This window comes from Adiantum capillus-veneris, chromosome 22 (genome assembly GCF_014529385.1).
Source record: "Adiantum capillus-veneris isolate H3 chromosome 22, ASM1452938v2, whole genome shotgun sequence".
Lineage (NCBI taxonomy): Eukaryota > Viridiplantae > Streptophyta > Polypodiopsida > Polypodiales > Pteridaceae > Adiantum > Adiantum capillus-veneris.
In genome coordinates, this window is record NC_140952.1 from 128,269,627 (window position 1) to 128,287,698 (window position 18,072).

The 18,072-nt window shown below is 40.6% G+C and overlaps 1 protein-coding gene across 1 annotated transcript; it reads left to right on the forward strand.

Annotated features, from left to right (window-relative positions):
* The first annotated feature begins 16,816 nt into the window (after positions 1-16,816).
* On the forward strand, positions 16,817-17,841 carry LOC147430200 (uncharacterized). Its single transcript, XM_086495537.1, has 2 exons — positions 16,817-17,052; positions 17,478-17,841. The coding sequence occupies exons 1-2, from the start codon at positions 16,913-16,915 to the stop codon at positions 17,599-17,601; spliced, it is 264 nt and encodes an 87-aa protein (XP_086351663.1). The 5' UTR covers positions 16,817-16,912; the 3' UTR covers positions 17,602-17,841.
* The last annotated feature ends 231 nt before the right edge of the window (positions 17,842-18,072 follow it).

Below are 18,072 nucleotides of genomic sequence, written 5' to 3' on the forward strand. Positions count from 1 at the left end.
GAAATAAACACATGCATGGTCATGGAGATGAAGGCCTGTACCACAAGAATGACAACATTTGGTCTTAAGAAATTTTGTATTTTCTCATGGAGATTTAGTCTAAAGCACTCAAAGGTTTTGAAAGTAGGGACTAGCCACTCTTGACTTTCAAAAACCAAAGCCACGTGTAAGATCTTGTAGCAAGGAGAGTAGAGAGAGATATGATGCAAAGTAGATTAGTGGCAAATCAAAAATTTAAATTAGCACACTGTTGCAAATGATGGCTTCATTCACCCATGCACTCTCAAGATAGAGCTTAGATGGCTATTTAGACAACTAGATCAAGTAGGCAAGAATGTAGGATGCGTGTGTGGAGAAGGCCTCCTAATATAGGTGTGAGGGAGCTTCTATGCGCCCATGTGTAGCTGCCCTTGTGTAGCCAATTCCAAGTAGAACTTGGCCATGCGTCCATGTGTAGTCGTCCTTGTGTAACCAAGTCCAAGTAGAACTTAGCCACCAATTGTTGAATGCCAACCACCATCCATTGAAATCTTGCCATCGGTCAAAGACCACAGGCTAACCAAACATATCTTCACTATTGGATTTCTCCTCATATGGGGGCCTTACAAATTGTGCAGCATATATTGTGGTGGGCAACTTTTGATACCATGTGTCCCAAACACTGTTTTCAAAATTTTGATATAAGCAATTTTTTGAAAGCAGATTAAATACACGTGTTAAGTGTTTCTTAGTTCTTGTTTAGATTTACTAAATACCAAAATATAATAAAAAAAGACAATGAAAACCTTGTTCATCATATATGTGAAGGTGGTTGGTGCATTTGTTAGACCAAATAGCATGGAAGGAATTCATAGTGCCGAGTTTGTCTTTTGAATGCAGTTTTGTAAACATCTTCCTCAAACATTTTGACTTGTGGTGGTATCCCAATTTAAGACCAATTTTGCTAAAAATGTTTGTTGTTTGAGTTTGTCTACAGGTCATTGACTCTCTATTCCTTAATAGTGATCTTGTTTAAAGCCATGTAGTCAATACACATACAAAAAGTTCCATTTTTTTTCTTAACAAGAAGTACTATTTGTATGATAAACTACTAGGTCTAATAAGCCCGCAATCAAGTAAATTGATGATTTGGTTTTGTATCTCCTTAGGTGTAGTTGGGTTTACATGATATGGTACTCTACAGGGAGATTCACTACTCAGTATAATATCAATTTTATGGTCTTAAAGGTGTGAAAGTGGAATTTCAAGAGGCAAATCTTGCATGAAACAATCTTTAAACTGTGAAAGAAATTTATCATGTGAGGTGTGGTGTGGAGTTTCAATTTTAACAGAGATTTGGTTTACCAGCACTAAGTTTGTTTTCCCTTGCTTTCTAATGGCTTGTTTGGCTTGAGTGTGAGAAAGAAGTGCAAAATTTTGATGTTGTGGTATTGCTTGGATGGGGAAAGTTTTGTTTTCATGGGTGAGAGTCAAATTTCATGTTTTGCAGAATTAGCGGGTTAAAATCATATCAAAAGGAGCTCCTAAATTGTGTCAATACCATACATTGGTGCGACTTCAAATGTATATGTATGCAAAAATTTACCAATACAAACTTCAAGGATAAACTGAGTCTTACAAATGAAACATTGATTATTAAAAATATTATTTACTTTGTGAGTTGAAGAGAAGAGAGAGAGAGAGAGAGAGAGAGAGAGAGAGAGAGAGAGAGTTGTGCCAATGGTGCAAAGATGAAATCATGACTACTACCATCATCTAAGAGAATTTTGATATCTTAATTGTGCCCTTCAACTTAAATAAAGCATCTGAAGATTTAGTACCACCTAGAGAAGGATTCTCATTGGCATCATACTTGAGATCATAGCCCTCATCGTATTTAACTTCAATCACATTGTCGTCGAGAATAGCATCTTCGATGAGATTAACTGTGGCACCAGGTGGTTATGTTGTTGAATGCCTTTAGTTGGGACTATATGTGACTCAATTGGGTTGGCTATTGGAATGACCATTACTCTTAATAGTGTTCTTTAGGCATTTATTTTCTTAGTGGCCAAACTGAAAACATTTAATTTATTTCACTTTTTTAATACCATTGGAAGTTTGAGTAGGACATTGATTGTTTGGATGATTTTGGTTTCCCCTCTACTGCATGTTGTTGTTGTTGTTGTCATGGAGCTGAGAAGGTATTATAGAGTTGCCAAATCTATGTCTCTTGAAGAAGGTGTGGATGTGGTGCCTGTTTATGTGAAAGTTCGTAGAGAAATGAACTCTCGTTACAGCTAGTGTTAGTAGGAAGATTAGTGTTGGGTTGATATACACCTTACTTTTTCTCCGCATTAAGAGCCAAGTTAATAGCTTTTGATGATATCCCACTCAAACATATCTACTTTAGCACCAATCTGCAATGCTAACCTAGATATGTACTTGCACTTTATTCTCCTATGACTGACATGTTCTTGGAGGTGAATGAGATAGTTTAAAAAAGGATCAATGTAAGCATGTAAATCTTTACTTTTACCTTGAAAAATTAAATCTTGCTGGTGGTGTGCTTTAGATTTATATTGTGTGGATAAAAAAAGGTATAGAAGCAGCTTTCTAAATGCAGCCAAGTACGAGGTCTTCTATTGTGTTATTTAGTGGCATTCCACCATAGTATAACGCTACTAGTGAGGTGATTTGATGCACATTTGACCATGTCATGTTCAAAGAATCCTTTGTCATGAAAGTAGTTGTCTAATTGAGTAACCCATGCCAAAATAGTGCTAGCATCTTTAGTACCAATGAAAGCCTCTTTGCTAAAAAAAATAATCTTTGGAGCAGGTGTAGTCTCCACCATGTGCATCATGCAATAACTTATCTTTTAATGTTGTCATCATATTCACCCATATGCAAGAGATTGTTGCAAATTTGTGAGTTGTTCAGCAATTGAGAGTGACCATGGAAGGTGAGCCATGATGGGTGCTTTTCTTTTTCTTTTTTCCTCTTTTTAAATTTTTTTTCTTTATTTGTGTGTGTGTGTGTACACACACACACACACACATATATATTTGAATGGAAATGTATATGTGGTTATGATTGGTATGCAAGCAACGAGAAAATAAAAGGAAACAACAAAAGTTGTTTTTACTTAGCTATGAGAGCAGTGATGACGTCTAGTCCAAATGTGTAGCACTAGGGCAAGGTTGAAATATGTGATTGGTTGAGTAGGTCAGTATACAAGAAAATTGAACTTTTTTTTGGACTTCGAATTCCCTTGTCCTAGTAGTAGATAATTAGCAACACAATCAAAGAAAAATTGGATATTATTTGTTGCCAAAGGAAACTAGTAATTTCTAGCACCAACTTATAGGGGCTTGGAAAAATTATTGACAAGAAGCCTTCTTTTTGTTGGAAGTTGTAGTTTCAATATATAGGCATGGCTTTGGTTGTAAAACGTCCTCTTTTTACCTTGAAGGGTGGCCACTACTAAGCAAGGGAAACTTGGGTCCTCTTTGAAAGGCTTTGTAATTCAATAGGCAACCGAAAGTAAGCTTTACTTCGTTTCAATGGACGAAATTTGGGGAGCAGCCAAAGGTGGATGGGATATGGGAGGCCAAAAGAATTTGAAAATGGGTGGCAAAGAATATATAAAGTCGAGTTTTAAAGTCAAGCAATGGCAACCAAGATTGGATGTCCAAGGAAATTTGGACGTGGGAAACCAACAAGTGTTGTGGAGTTTTGGGTGGCCAAGACTATTAAGGTTGGGGACCTACTTGTGATATTGACGTTGGGTGCCCAAAGTTAAATACCCATCTTTATGAATGATAGAGTAAATGTGTGCTCAAAAGGAGAGGTGCAATGAGTAGGAGGTCGACAAAGATGGTGACAACCAGAGATCGTTTTGGTCCACGAACGAACAAGAAAGAGAAAGTGATCGGTAGAACCTGGGCAATCCTATTGATGCAATTTTTCAGCATTTGGTTGAAGTCAATTGAAGTGAGGGAGTGTATGTAAGCACCAATTCCCATAAAGAGTTGCAAAAAAAACCTTTAGTGAAGAAGAAAATCCCAAATGTTGGTCAATTAGTGATCTCGAGATTGCTCTTGAGCATAAGAGGTTCAAAATTGATTTGATAGATCTTTGAAGATTCTAAAATTGAATGTCGGCTCGTTTATAACTTTGATAAAAAAATTGTGGTGTTCTCAATCGAGCAAAATCAAATCATTGAAGCTCCTACACTTCAAACCCAATTGGAAGCCTTCTCTTATTTTCTCTTCCCAGACCGAGATCGGCTCTTACAATACTCTCTCAAAACAATCCGATGTCAAATCTTGATCACCACTTCATCATTTTTTTAAAGGTCTCCTTCTCTCAATACAATTCGAAACTTGATTACCACTTTATCAATTTCCTCAAGATCTCCATCTTCTCCCATTCCCTCACGTGTATCTTCATAAATGCACCAAATTAGCAGTTATTTTGAATTAAATACTTGTCATACCGGATTTTGATGGTTCATAAGCACAATTTCTCAGAAAAATTGCCAATTCAACTTCAATTTACAGATCTGATGTTGCCAATTTGAAATTTCTCCTTAATATTGGAAATCAAGTGTCGATTATCTTGAACCAGAGGCTTTGATACCACTGTTAGGAGGATGGAAGGACGGATGCTTATTCTATTCAATTTTCCTCACACACACACCTATCAACCTCTTTCTATCGCTCCCAAAATCCAAAGTACACAAAAATGGACAAGGACACCATAACACACATAGAATAGATATGATAGTAATAGCATGTAGGAGAAGGAGACTCGACACAATTTTTGCACACACTTCTTAGCATAAGAGTTGAGAGAGAAGAATCTTGCAAGAGTATGGCCTTGAGGGTGTCACTATATGTAGAACCTATTTGTTGTGTGCATTCAAGGACTATTTTAAAAAAACCTTAGCTGTGAACTTTTCAGCAATAGAAAGAACCCCTATCTTATTCAATCTATATAAAAAAATTCAAGATCATTTTTTCAACACCCTTCTGTATGTAAAAATGCGAGAAAATATAGCTAAATAGGTCCCTACTCTTGAACCCACATGATAACCATCTTTTTAAATTGTAGTGAACCCCCCCCCCCCCCCCCCTCTCGGGCATGGGCTAAATTTCTAGCCCTCAAACTCCATAGCACCTCTTTTGGAGTTGAGTATTTAATTTTATTATTGATCTACTTTATTTGCCAAATATTTGAAGCCCCTCTTTACACTTTAGTCCATGAGTGGTGGCTATCACTTATTGCAAGACCCTTTATAGGGTGGGTTCTCACTAAAAATATATATAGAGCCATATTGACTTATTTTTGGCAAAAAATTACTATAACACTATGCAAATGTAAATAATTAAGAGATATTATTTGGCACTTTCTCCTCAATTCCCAAAGTTCCAATCTACACAATATCAACTCACTATTAATAAAAATCAAAGACAACATCGTAATTAACCAGTATACACCATCTATCCCAATTGTAATGCCAGCCACATAGAATAGGAGGGTGCCCAATCTTGTAATAGTTTATGTCAAATTTTTGCTTGATTTTAGAATAAATACTCTATTTGTGATTTTTTTAAAAAGATGTATTGCATCTAAGGAGATGATACAAGGTCAATACCACAAAAGAAAACGGAATGCATTGAGCTCCTTTGTTTGGCAAATAAAGAGTTACCAATGTCCTTTTTCAATATCCAAGTCCATGTACTCATTCATCTCATGGATGCGATAGAGATTGCAGGTGTTGTTAGCACTCGCTGGATGTTTTGGGTTGAGAAATTTATGGGAGTCTTAAAGGGATTTGTTCGCCAAAGAGCACGATCAGAGGGTTCAATGGCCGAGGGATGGGTGCTTGGAGAGTGCATGCATTATCTTTCGGAGTACCTTGAGCATGTTGACATAGCTTCTCCTCATGGATGGGCAATATAAGAGTCTCCTACATTGTCAGATGAGGTGTTATGTGGCAAGGGTATTCCTTGCAAGTTCACAGATGCCGAACGTTTGAACATATTTTATGTTTGTTATTTGCAACTCACAGTGTATGGAAAGATTTGTCAAAGAGGGCAAGGAAGTTTACAACCCACAAAGAAGGCAAAGAGTTGGCAAATCTACCAAGATTGAACCTCCATCCATTCTTTCATGGTTATCTAAACATATCAAAGATGGAATTATGGAGGGTATAGACATCACTGATGATCAGAGAGAGATTGGATTTGGTTGTGATAGAGAAGTAATAATTCTTCTATGAATGTATATATACAAAGTTGTTTGAATTTCTCTATGAATATATATTACAAAGCTATTTGAATTTTTAATTTCTTACTTAAAGTATATGTACTTGGCTTTTTACTTTTTGGTATCCGCATAAGCAACATGTGGGCCAACGAACAACACTTTCGAGTCGACAAAATTGATCAACGATGCGTTACTCAAGATTCTTACATTGCTTCATCTTTTAGGCAACGAACACGTGCAAGTGCAAGAGATACAAACCCTATCGATGAGGAGCTTGGCTATGTGGGAACCGTAGTTGGTATTTATGAACTCGAGTTTTGTGTTTGCAAGCGGATATTAAGATCTTATAGATATACACAAATGTTTGACGCTATTGACTTCGAAGTTTCTTCTAAGGCATTTTGGATATCTTATGTCAAAATAGATTGTATTGGAGATTGATTGGTTCTGTGCTGAGTATAAAGGGGCTAGAGCCACAATGAGACAAGATCCATCTAGTTTTTGGACAATTGACTCTTCAAAACCACTACGGACAACACAAGGACCATAAATTTTGCTAGCACATTGTGAGAATGCTTTCTTCTTTAGTTCTCCAGATTCTCTCAGTCCATGGAGACAAGTCGTGCATATTAATCCTTGAGGACGTCGGGATACCATCAACTCAGATGGAATCTCATATGATGTAACTCAAGAGAACGACATGACTTGTACGCATTCCCACCTCCTTACAACATTAGCACATGACAACTACTCTAACGAAGAAGAGAGTGACACTAATGAAATGGATGATGAAACGGGAAGATCTGGCCTTAGAGTTAGACATTAATCCTTTGGGAGAGCCTAATCCATCCTTGATTGGTTTTCCATACACTCTCTCTCTCTCTTGATGTAAACTTGACAATTGAACAACTTTAAGAAGCAATGAAGGACAGCAAAGAGATCGATTTGATCATTGACCTCTTCCCGAGTTTGAATGAACCCTAAAGAATAAAGTACCACAAAAGAGAATTAGCACTCTAATCCATTCAAAAGAATGAGTACCCAAACCCTGATCGGTAAGAACAAACTCCCCTAATTTATTTATTTTTCATCTAGTATTAGGTCTCCCCAATCTCAGAAAAGAAAAATTCTTTCAAAACATATTAAGTTCATACGTGAAGGGTGAGTTTAGGAAGTGAAAAGACAGATGAAGGTGGAAAGTCAAAAGACGAATGAAGGTGGAAAGTCAAAAGACAAATGGAGGTGAAAAGTCAAAAGACAAATGAAAATGGAAAGTCAAAAGACCTTTTGTGTCCATATAAATAGGTGTTTCTTTGCTCTTTCATTTTTACTTTAGCCTTTTCCTCTCTCTCGCTCTCTCTCTCTCTCAATGTTGTATTCAGCTTTCTTAAGTAATATTGTTGCAAATCTATGTGCTTTGTCATTGCCTGTCGCTATGTGCTGTAGATTAATGCATTGTTTTTCTTGTTTTTGAGTAGAATCTTTGAATTAAGAGCACCTTTTAATTTTCTTGAAGCCATTAGGAATAGCCATTAGTATTTGGTACTAGATATTTTTATTTATTTTATTTTTACTTGTTCTCTCCTTCGTTCTCCCCTTGGTCTCTACGCTTCTGTGTCGTCAACTTTGACATGTACTGTGCAAGAGAAGGTATGCAACTACGACCTAGCTGGGCATGCACGTCCTGCTAAAGGCCTTTGGTTATGACCTGGTCCTTTGGTTATGAAATCCTTTAAATAGTACTTGAGTCTCATTTGCCATCATCTTTTGTGATCACCACACTTGGACTCTACACCCTTGGTGGCTCTTCTCGCACACCCGTACTGGTGTGGGCTCGATCGTATGGGACACCGGCCCTTGCGGCAAAGGCTAGACCACTAGCCTAGGCCCCCATGCTCAAGGGTGATCACTTGTTGGCTCTTTGGTTGGGAGGTGAGCCTGATGTCCACCCATTACGTGTCTAGGAGTAAGCTACGCTTGCGTCATGTCACGTGTGCAGGATTTTCCTGATTTTATAACCAAGGATATTGCTAAGGACAACAATTCAAAATAGGGGGAGAAGTGTTACATCCCCAGACATCAGGATGGGTGCCTGCAATATGTCCGACTAGTGTGAAGCTGGTCCTTTGGTTATGAACTCCTAGAAGTAGGACTTGAGTCTCATTTGCAATATCTTGTGTGATTACCACACTTGGACTCTAGGCCCTTGGCGGCTCTGTCCCACACCTGTACTGGTGTGGGCTCGGTGGTATGGGACATTGGCCCTTGCGACAGAGGCTAGACCACTGGATGTAGGCCCCAAGGCTAGGGGGTGATACCGTATTGGCTCTATGGTTGGGAGGTGGACTTGATGTCTGCCCCTTACATGTCTAGGAGTGAGTTAGGCTTGCATCATGTCATGTGTGCAGGATTTTCCCAATTTTATAACCAAGGATATTGTTGAGGATAGAAATTCAAAATAAGGGGAGAAGTGTTGCGTCCCCAAACATCACAATGGGTGCCTGTAGTATGTCTGACCCATGTGAACCTGGCTTTTGGTTATAAATTCCTATAAGTAGGACTTGAGCCTCATTTGCAATCATCTTGTGTGATCACCACACTTGGAATCTAGGCCCTTGTTGGCTCTGCCTGCACACCCATAGTGGTTGGGGATCGGTAGTATGGGACACCGGTCCTTACCACAGAGGCTAGCCCACTGGCTACTAGCCCTTAGGCTCGAGGGTGAGCCCATATTGGCTCTATGGTTGGGAGGTGAGCCGCATGTCTACCCATTACGTGTCTAGGAGTGAGTTTGCTTGCATCATGCCATTATGTGTTCCTCCTTCATGCCTTTATGTGCCCCGCCTTCATCGCTCTGTCTTACAGGGCACAAGTCATAAAGAATCCAAGACCACATGGCGTTCATGGATTTGGCAGAGTGCTTGCAGTTTCTCTTTGTTGACCTTCACGATATTCTTTCATAACATCCAGAGTAGAATCTCCCAATGCTACAAGAGTTCCAACAATTTTTGAATTACATGTTACCTCCAATGATGCCTCAGCTAGTACCTCCTCCTTTGACACCAGAAAGTACGAGAGCTTCCAACTGGCAACCTTTCCAACAGTTTATTCCGATTAGGGGAGTTTTCACGAATATGGTGCAGGCATCTGACCTTGATCTAATGCACCGCCTTTGCCACTGTCATTGCCCCCAGCACCATCACCACCCAACTACAGTTGTTGGACCCCGCATGGATACCCTTACTATACATACCCGAGGGTATGCACCTAACCAATTGACTGTGGTTTCGAATACTTGTTTCAATACTTGGTGATTTACCAGGTGGAGTAGTAAGAAATGTTTTGGTATTGTCTGAGCCTCCACCCCCTAGTGCCCCCCCCCCTCTCTCTATCTCTCTCTCTCTCTCTCTCTCCTCTCTCTCAGTAATTACTAAAGTGTGCATTGTTCCATCTGTGTTGTAAAAGCTTGGCCATTTCCTTTAGGAATTTTTTTGGGTCCCATCCCTCTCCAAACTCTCATTGTAGCTGAGCAATTACAAACTTTTTGTTCACATCTAGCTGATCTCTACATCACAAGAAGATAGATTAGAACGAGTGAATAGTTATAAAACATTTAAAGAAACACATAGATATGTATGGCCAGTATGTGTAATCGAGGCATGTATAGCTGCAGCAGCTGTGCTATGCACTGGCGAAATAGACATCCGCCTCTGATGGGCACAACCCGCCCGTCCGTGTCAATGTCACACATGATGCCGTAAGAGCCGATGCACGTCTGAAACGGTCATTGGTGGTGAGAACTAAGTCCTGGTGAGCGCGTGGCAAACACGTGGGACCCCGACTAAGAGGGTGTCAGGGTCGGAGAAGGTCTTGGGGCCGTAGAAGTACACCGTCGGACTCATTGTGAAGGGACACTGCCATGAATTAACAAAAAGATAATTAGATCAATGTTTATGGGAATATTATACTTCTACAATTAAATATTGAACTAATACCGTGTATCATAGTCCTGCTATGTGACCTCGCCATTTGATGGCCATTGAGTAGTTTGTACTGGTAGCTGGCTCTAGAATGTTGGGAATTGTGAGCTTCATCCTATGATGGTGTGTATCTCCTATTTCCCATTGGGATACATAGGTGGCATAAAAACTTGTGATACGTAGTTGGCAAAGAAACATGTGGTTGCATGTGGAAAAAGGCACCCAAGGCATGATGTCATCAAGATGCGAGATAAGAAGCTTGCATTAACACTATAATATAATGAGATCTTTTGTACACACTTTATGATAGTATCAGTCAATCTACTTTTGCATTTACATTCTGCTTTATCTCTCTTGTGTAATTAACATTGTCATTAGTATGCCAACACTAGGAATGCTTCCCTTTCATATCCCCTTAATCTCAACAATTGGTATCAGAGCCATCATCATGTTGGCATGAGCATAAACTCTAATCTCTTTCTATTCTCTAAAGCTAGATTGAGCATCCCTATATGCTTAATTGCTAATCATGAGTTTTCAATTAGACTCGTTAGTAATAAGCATACCTACACGCATTGATTTAATCAAGGTTTGGGCATGTTCTTGGTAATTCCAATGAGCCACTACCCTCGCTTGGTGTAATCAATAGTGCTTGGTGTGATGCCTTTCGATTGTCTTCATTGTGCATAGAACCCCCTCATTTGGTGAGTTTGCAACTTTGGGTGCATTGGAGCCTTCACATCTATACACACATCAAAGCATAGCCCATCACAAGAGCTTTTAATCAAATCTTCCTATTCCATATTGGGATTATGCATGAAAAAGTAATGGCTTGATTAAGTTTATCAATAATTGAATCTCTTAGGCACGTGTTCTCTACTCATTCTACTCATTGTGTGTGTGTGTGTGTGTGTGTGTGCGCGTGTGTCCATGTGCATGTGCACGTGCTATTTGAACATGTGTGTGTTCACCCTTTGAAATTTGAACATGTGTGCGTTTACCTTTTGGAAAGGTCTCACCCTTTGAAATTGAACATCTGTGTGTTTACCCTTTGAAATTGAACATTTGTGCGTTTACCTTTTGAATAGGTCTCGAAGAAGTCAAAAAGGCTTTGGATGCACTTGCCAAAAATGCTTTGTGCTTATGAGAGCGTTACCCAACTCTTTTTTGAAGGAGCCTTCACCAAAATCCATTGATGCTCGGCTTGCCCAAATTGCTGCCCGACTACCCGCGCCTGCCTGGAGGCTGCACATCATGCCTACGTTGTCCATAACCCCTTTTTTTAAAGGGTGTCTTTCTACAACGGGGGGGACTCTAAAGAAGATTAAAGCGAATTTCCTCGAGTTCAAAAAGGAGATTCACAAAAGTGTTCAAGACCTCTCTCCACTCTAGCTCAAAAAATTTCAATGGCTTTTCAAAGTAAAAAAGCTTCCAATTGTGAAGTGTGGCTTCACTTTTAAAGTGGAGAGGTACTTCACATAGGAGTGTAAAAGGAATCCTTTTTCTTTCCCTTTCTCACAAACGAATTAAAGTCTAGAATCTCATGCACCCAAGCACAAAGTCATATCGAAATGCATATCTTTTTACACCATGCAATTATGAGGAGTTCAGACACTAGCCGTGGACAAAATTCAAATAATAAGACCGCTCCATTGCACCATGAGGGATTGGGAGATTAGAAATCTCATTTCAAGAGGAGGAGAATTAGCATCAATTTTTTGTTTTGCATTAGTATTATTTAGCATTACATTTCTATTCAATAAAGCTCATGAGAAAGCTTTGACAACAACCATGGCAACAACAGCACTGAGATGGTGCAGGTAGCAGAGTTGAAAGATGAAGGAGTAGGGGTAGAGAAGGACAAACAATGAAGGTGTGTCAATGAAAGTTTTTGCAGACTCTTGGAGTAGAGCTATATGGTGGAGTTCTAAATTGGAGTTGTGCTCCTGGAGTGGTGTTTATCGACAGTTGTCTCTTAGATTGGGGATGATGTCAGCCTGGATTGGCATAGTTATTTTCTATTGTCATAATCCAAACCCTAAGGAGGAGGGTCATTGGGAGTTGTGGACTTCGTTCTATGATGGTGTGTATCTCCTCTTTTCTATTGGGATACATAGGGAAGAGGGGTCCAGCTATTATCAGGAGTTTATCATGTTTTGGTGAGACAAAATGATTTACTTATATGCACAATATATACATACATACATACATACTTCACATAAAAAGAGATTCAACATGTGGGCTCCATCTGCTAAAGGGTCTCGAGAAGAGCCCTCGTCTGGGTGTACAAGTCTCAACGCCTTCTGTAGTTGGCATATGGTAGCCTCCAAGTCCTCGTCAAGGAGCTGCTTGTACTCTATGATGTCCTCTCCCTCGGAACGCCGTCAGCTCGTAACATGCTCTTCAACGCTAGTAGTAGCCCCACTCAACCTGAGGTGGGAGTCATCAAAATGATATGTTTAAAAATTTTAGGTTTTAGTCAAAGGTAAAACAATCCACAAAGATTCTCTAAAGACTTTTTTTCTGTTATCAAAGAAAAAGAGAGAGACTAGAGCCCTTCATGTGCGTGTTATAGGTCTCAAAGACATTGGAAAAGTAGTGGAAGAAGCAGTCCTATTTAGGGAGGAGCTATAGTGTCACTTGCAACAGAATTGAATATGGTGAATCTAGACTTTACACTTTCACTAATCTTTACTTCTTTCCTTGCTTCAATGATTGCTTTTAGTATGAATGATGGTTCCTTTTACTTTTCGTGAAGAGAGGGAATGAGAGACAACGGTAGAGATGTGTAGGGGAAGAGAGAGAGAGAGAGAGAGAGAGAGAGAGAGAGAGAGAGAGAGAGAGAGAAGAGGAGAATGACACCCGATGGGGTCCCAACCAACCCTCTTAAGGCCCCCCCACACTGTTGCTGATGTGGTATTTGCTTTTGATTGCATAAATGGAATGTCATCGTGGTAACCTCTCAGGAAGAGGCACGTCTGGGACTGATTTGATGCACCGTTGGATCCATCTCAATGTGCCAGTTGTGTCATATAGAGCCAGAGATAGAGTTATATTATACTATTGTCCGGTATACTATGAGATGCAAGGCCGCTTTTATTGTCTATTTGCAGAGGGCTTTGGATCGCTAGTTAGAGTCATGAGATATCAAGATCAGAGATGCCTCGAATTTTTTTGCTAGGTCGGCGCAGACACAAGGAGAGTCTCCTGAGGAGATCAGGTAGTGGGAGACATTCACAAAGGGAGATCACTGACTTCTTTAAAGCAAGGTCTCAACAACCAGATTAGCATGCTTCACAGTAGACTTCGGAGCCCACTTATACCAAAGGTATATTAGTTGACAGAGCCATTGAGCTTGGGAGAGCTAGATGCCCACATCTACAAGGGTGACCCTGACACTGACGGAGGCTTCAACAAGAATGAGGACTATTCTAGCATGGCATAAGAGATACCCAGTACGACTATTTACAGAGGCGGACATTGATGAAGCTCTTCAACGATCTACGCAATACTTTCTTGAACAACGCCCAATGCCATGCATCCTCATGCATTGATGCTGATGACGATTTTAGTTTTTCACTTTACTTCATTTTATTTTTGTACCCACATTCTATTAGACCCACCAAAAGATTGTATCAGTTTGGTCTCATAGGTCATTTTGGCCTTTCGAAGTCGTTTAATGTAACATTTCATTTCATTCTCTCTCTCTCTCTCTCTCTCTCTCTCTCTCTCACACACACACACACACACACACACACACACACATTTAATATAACATTTCACTTCATTCATCTCTCTCTCTCTCTCTCTCTCTCTCTATACTCACATACATACATATATTTACACACACACACACACACACACACACACACACACACACAACACCTGGTCGGCTGACGCGAGAGAGAGAGAGAGAGAGAGAGAGAGAGAGAGAGAGAGAGAGAGAGAGAGAGAGAGAGAGAGAGAGAGAGAGAGAGAGAGAGAGGGGGGGGGGGGGGGGGGCACCTTCATTATGTGGGAGCTTTCTCTGCTCAGAGTGCCACGGGGAGCAAAAATGGTCCCCGCGACAAATTTGTTTTCTTTTTGAACTTTTGGATGTTGCTTAAGCAACGTAGTACAATTTGCAAGCGTAGCGATGCTTTTTTGTTTTTTTGGGGGCAAATTTATTGGCGCGTAAGCAATGAATGGGCATCGCTTAAGCGACACCCGTTAATTTTCCAAGTGTCAATACTTACAAAGCGGCCCAGTGGTGTAAAGAGATACATGCACATTTGTTACGACAACATTTGAATAGATTTGAAAAAATGGAGGAAGGGGAAGCACAACCTCCATATGCAAACGATGTGGCTAATCATGAGGTGGATCAAGAGTCTAAAGAATTGCCTCCACACTTGCCGCCAGAAGTTGCTACTGTGAAAGATGGCAAGGAGGATTTGGAGGACTAGCCTGGTTCCTTCTTTCTGAAGTTGGTACATACTTTTGAAGGAGATGAAGTTGTTGATCCAGAGGCTGATAAAGCAGACTTGGATGGCAATCAAGTAGAGGTCCTTGAAGAGCGACAACGTAGGTTACAACATGCTGCAACAGGTTCTATTGTTGGGGCGGATGATGATAGTGCAGAGCTGTGAAAGGGAACTTGCCATGAAAGCTATGGGTGGTATGCATATGGATGAAGGTGATGCTATCCTTGGCTCAGGTGCGGAAGTTAACCTTAATATGGAGTCACAACTTTATTGGTGGCAAGAGGTGAGAGAGCCACACAGCCTGTGCTGCCAATGCCTAAAAGGCTTTGGACTTTGGAGGACCTTGATTAGAGCTGCATGTGGTTGTCTAGGCAAGAAAAGGCCAAGTCGAGGGTGAAAAGGTGAGCAAGAGATGAGAGAGCGAGAGGCTAAGGGGCGAGGGAGAGGGAGAGGGTGAGAGGGAGAGAGAGAGGTGAGAGGGAGAGCTGTACGTGGACGAGGGTGGAGGGGGTGTTGGTGGGATGGGTGTCTGGCGTTAGCGCCACCTGTGCTGCCGGTGCCTGGAAGGCTTTGGACTCTGGAGGCAATTCATTAGAACTACACATGGTTGTCTCTTGAACGTTGTGGTGAGAAAACAGCGGCTTCGACCATATATATATATATATATATATATATATACGTATAAATTTAGAACTTGGTTGGAGGACACGTTCGGGTTAGGTGGGTTGAGATTTTAGGGGATGTTCAAACTGCATGCCCAAGGCAAAAGCATAGGGTAGTGAATTTGATGTGGCATGCGACCATTCATTGAAAAAGAGAACGGATTTTTCAAAGTTACCACAAAACCGGGTGCCCTCACCACCTCGGACATCAAGAGCTGTGTGCACTTTTCATCGCCAGATGCGTTGGGGACGTTCGATCTCACGAATCCTTTGAGATTGCAAATATGCGCTAACCAACACGCCACTCAAGCTCGTCCATCTTTAGCAGTAGGTTTAGTGTATTATACCTGTTATTGGTAGTGTGAATTGAGTGACGATGGAAAAGAGCTGGACGAGGGTGAAGGGGGTGTTTGTGGGATGGGGAGAAACTAAAAAAAACACACACTAAGAAGAGGTTGGTTAAGAAATAGCAGCCTCAAGCCCTTTAACAATGAAGCTGCTCAGAAAATGTAAAATTAGAACTTGGCTGGAGGACCCATTTGGGTTCGGTGACCTGAGCCAATTTTCCCTAATCAAATTTTAACCAGATGCAAGTACGATTTGTAAGACGCTTGTAGAAAAGCAGCCATAACTCTTTATGTAGTGGACCCTTGACATAGTACATACAGTTAGATCTGCTTCTCTTTAAGATTAACCATTATCTTGTATCTTTTGTATTTGTCTTGAATCTTATTTTGTGTCTGAGAGAGAGGATATATATTCATAATAGTGGATGTTTCGACTGCACAAGCATGACTCCAGATTGACAACATTGCAAAGTCCGCCATCTATATCCAATTCCCTATGCCTATACTTTTGCTTGTGCAACACATAAATGCGACGGGACATGGCATGGATTCTGTTTCTTATAATATTTGGAGAGACCACAATGCCAACTCTCCACCATACTTTTGTATGGCACTTTTGTATGACGTGCACTATATACTTAGCATTTTCAATCTGTGGCGCTTCATTGGAAGACGAAATGTTTAACTATTCACATTGCTTTTTTGTAGCTTGACTCAAAGATCAGCGTGTAGCTTGGACAATCCAAAAACACATTTACATCATTGCAGGTCAGTAAAGCACTTCATTTCTTATTGCAAACCATTGATGCTTTATCCATTTGCTTGTTTTAAAATGTATATGCCTCTCAAAATCATGTTTTTTGGCATTGTCTTTCGATAAAAAAGGAGGGTAAATGCTGGGAGAGTTTTAGCCCGTGTACAACGGAGCACCCTTCAAATTTGGCAAGGTATGTTTTATTTTTCTCCTCTTTAATAAATATAGTCTCTCTTCTTCTTCGCTTCCTTCTCTCTCTCTCTCTCTCTCTCTCTCTCTCTCATTAATCAGAGTGAAAGCCAGCACCAACCTCTCTCTAAGACGCCTTGTTTAATCATTCATTGCTACAACATTGTATAGCAAGGCCCACCGAGCAAGACTAGTGAGAGAGACAGAAGAAGAAGATCTATCGAGAGAGAGAGAGAGAGAGAGAGAGAGAGCTCTCCAGAAAATGAGTCTTCACGAGCAGCCGAATAGGGAAATGGTGTGCAGGCGTTGCAAGACTCTCTACTACCCTCTCCTGAACTCCGCCACTGCTTGTCGGTTCCATCCTTCTTTCTTTGTCTCTCGCCGCCACGACGATCAACAGAGGTCAGCGCCATATTTTACCCATGTGAATTTGTTTCACATCGTCGTCGGGTATTTAACCTGCTTATTGCACTCATACATGACAATGGTGGGCTCAATGTTTTGGCATGTGCATGCACATGTTGCAGATTGAGACTTTCAAGAAATTTTGTTTTCAAGTGGTTTTGGGTGCCAAAAGAGATGGTAGGCTGAGTTTTTGCAGCCGCATGCACATGTGCATATGGACATGTATGCGCACGCATGTGCGTGCGCGTGCGCGCACACACACACACACACACACACACTTGGAAATAGGGTTTTTGATGATGTGCTAAAGACCAGGTTGCATGTGCGACGTCTTAAATTTACTGTAGTTGTTTGAATGCAAGATACGATTGGTTTTGTGTGTCTGTAACATGAACCTGATTTTCTACTATGCAAACATACAGGTACTATGAGTTGAAACCGGGTGATCCTCCCTATGCGGCAAAGTTTTATGACTGTTGCGGTGCTGAGGATCCACAAGCGCCTGGTTGCTCCGCCGCATTTCACGTATCATATGATGATTCTTAAGCTTTGGATAGTGTTTCAAAAAGAGTCCGAGGAAATGTCAGAAAATCGGGTTGATGCTTTCACTTGTTGTGTCATGATGTTGCACAAGTGAGTTGATTCTACTTATCTTTCTATGTATACTATTTTGTGCTCTATTCACTGGGGTTGGAGCAGTCAAATTTTTCCTACGCTTCTATTTTATACTTGTGCACGATGACAACAAGGTTAAGAACTTGTGAGAAGCTCACAAGGGGTTGCCTACATGCTGCTCGTGGGTTTGTGCATGTACGAGAGAGAGAGAGAGAGAGAGAGAGAGAGAGAGAGAGAGAGAGAGAGAGAGAGAGAGAGAGAGAGAGGTAAAATATAATAATTAACTGTTGGTTTCTTTGCACCGAAGCTCCAATAGTGGCACAAAACAATTGTCTTCATGTCATCCCTATTGCCAATGTTGGCAAATTGTCAATATTTGTCACTCCTTGTGGCCAAGCACAG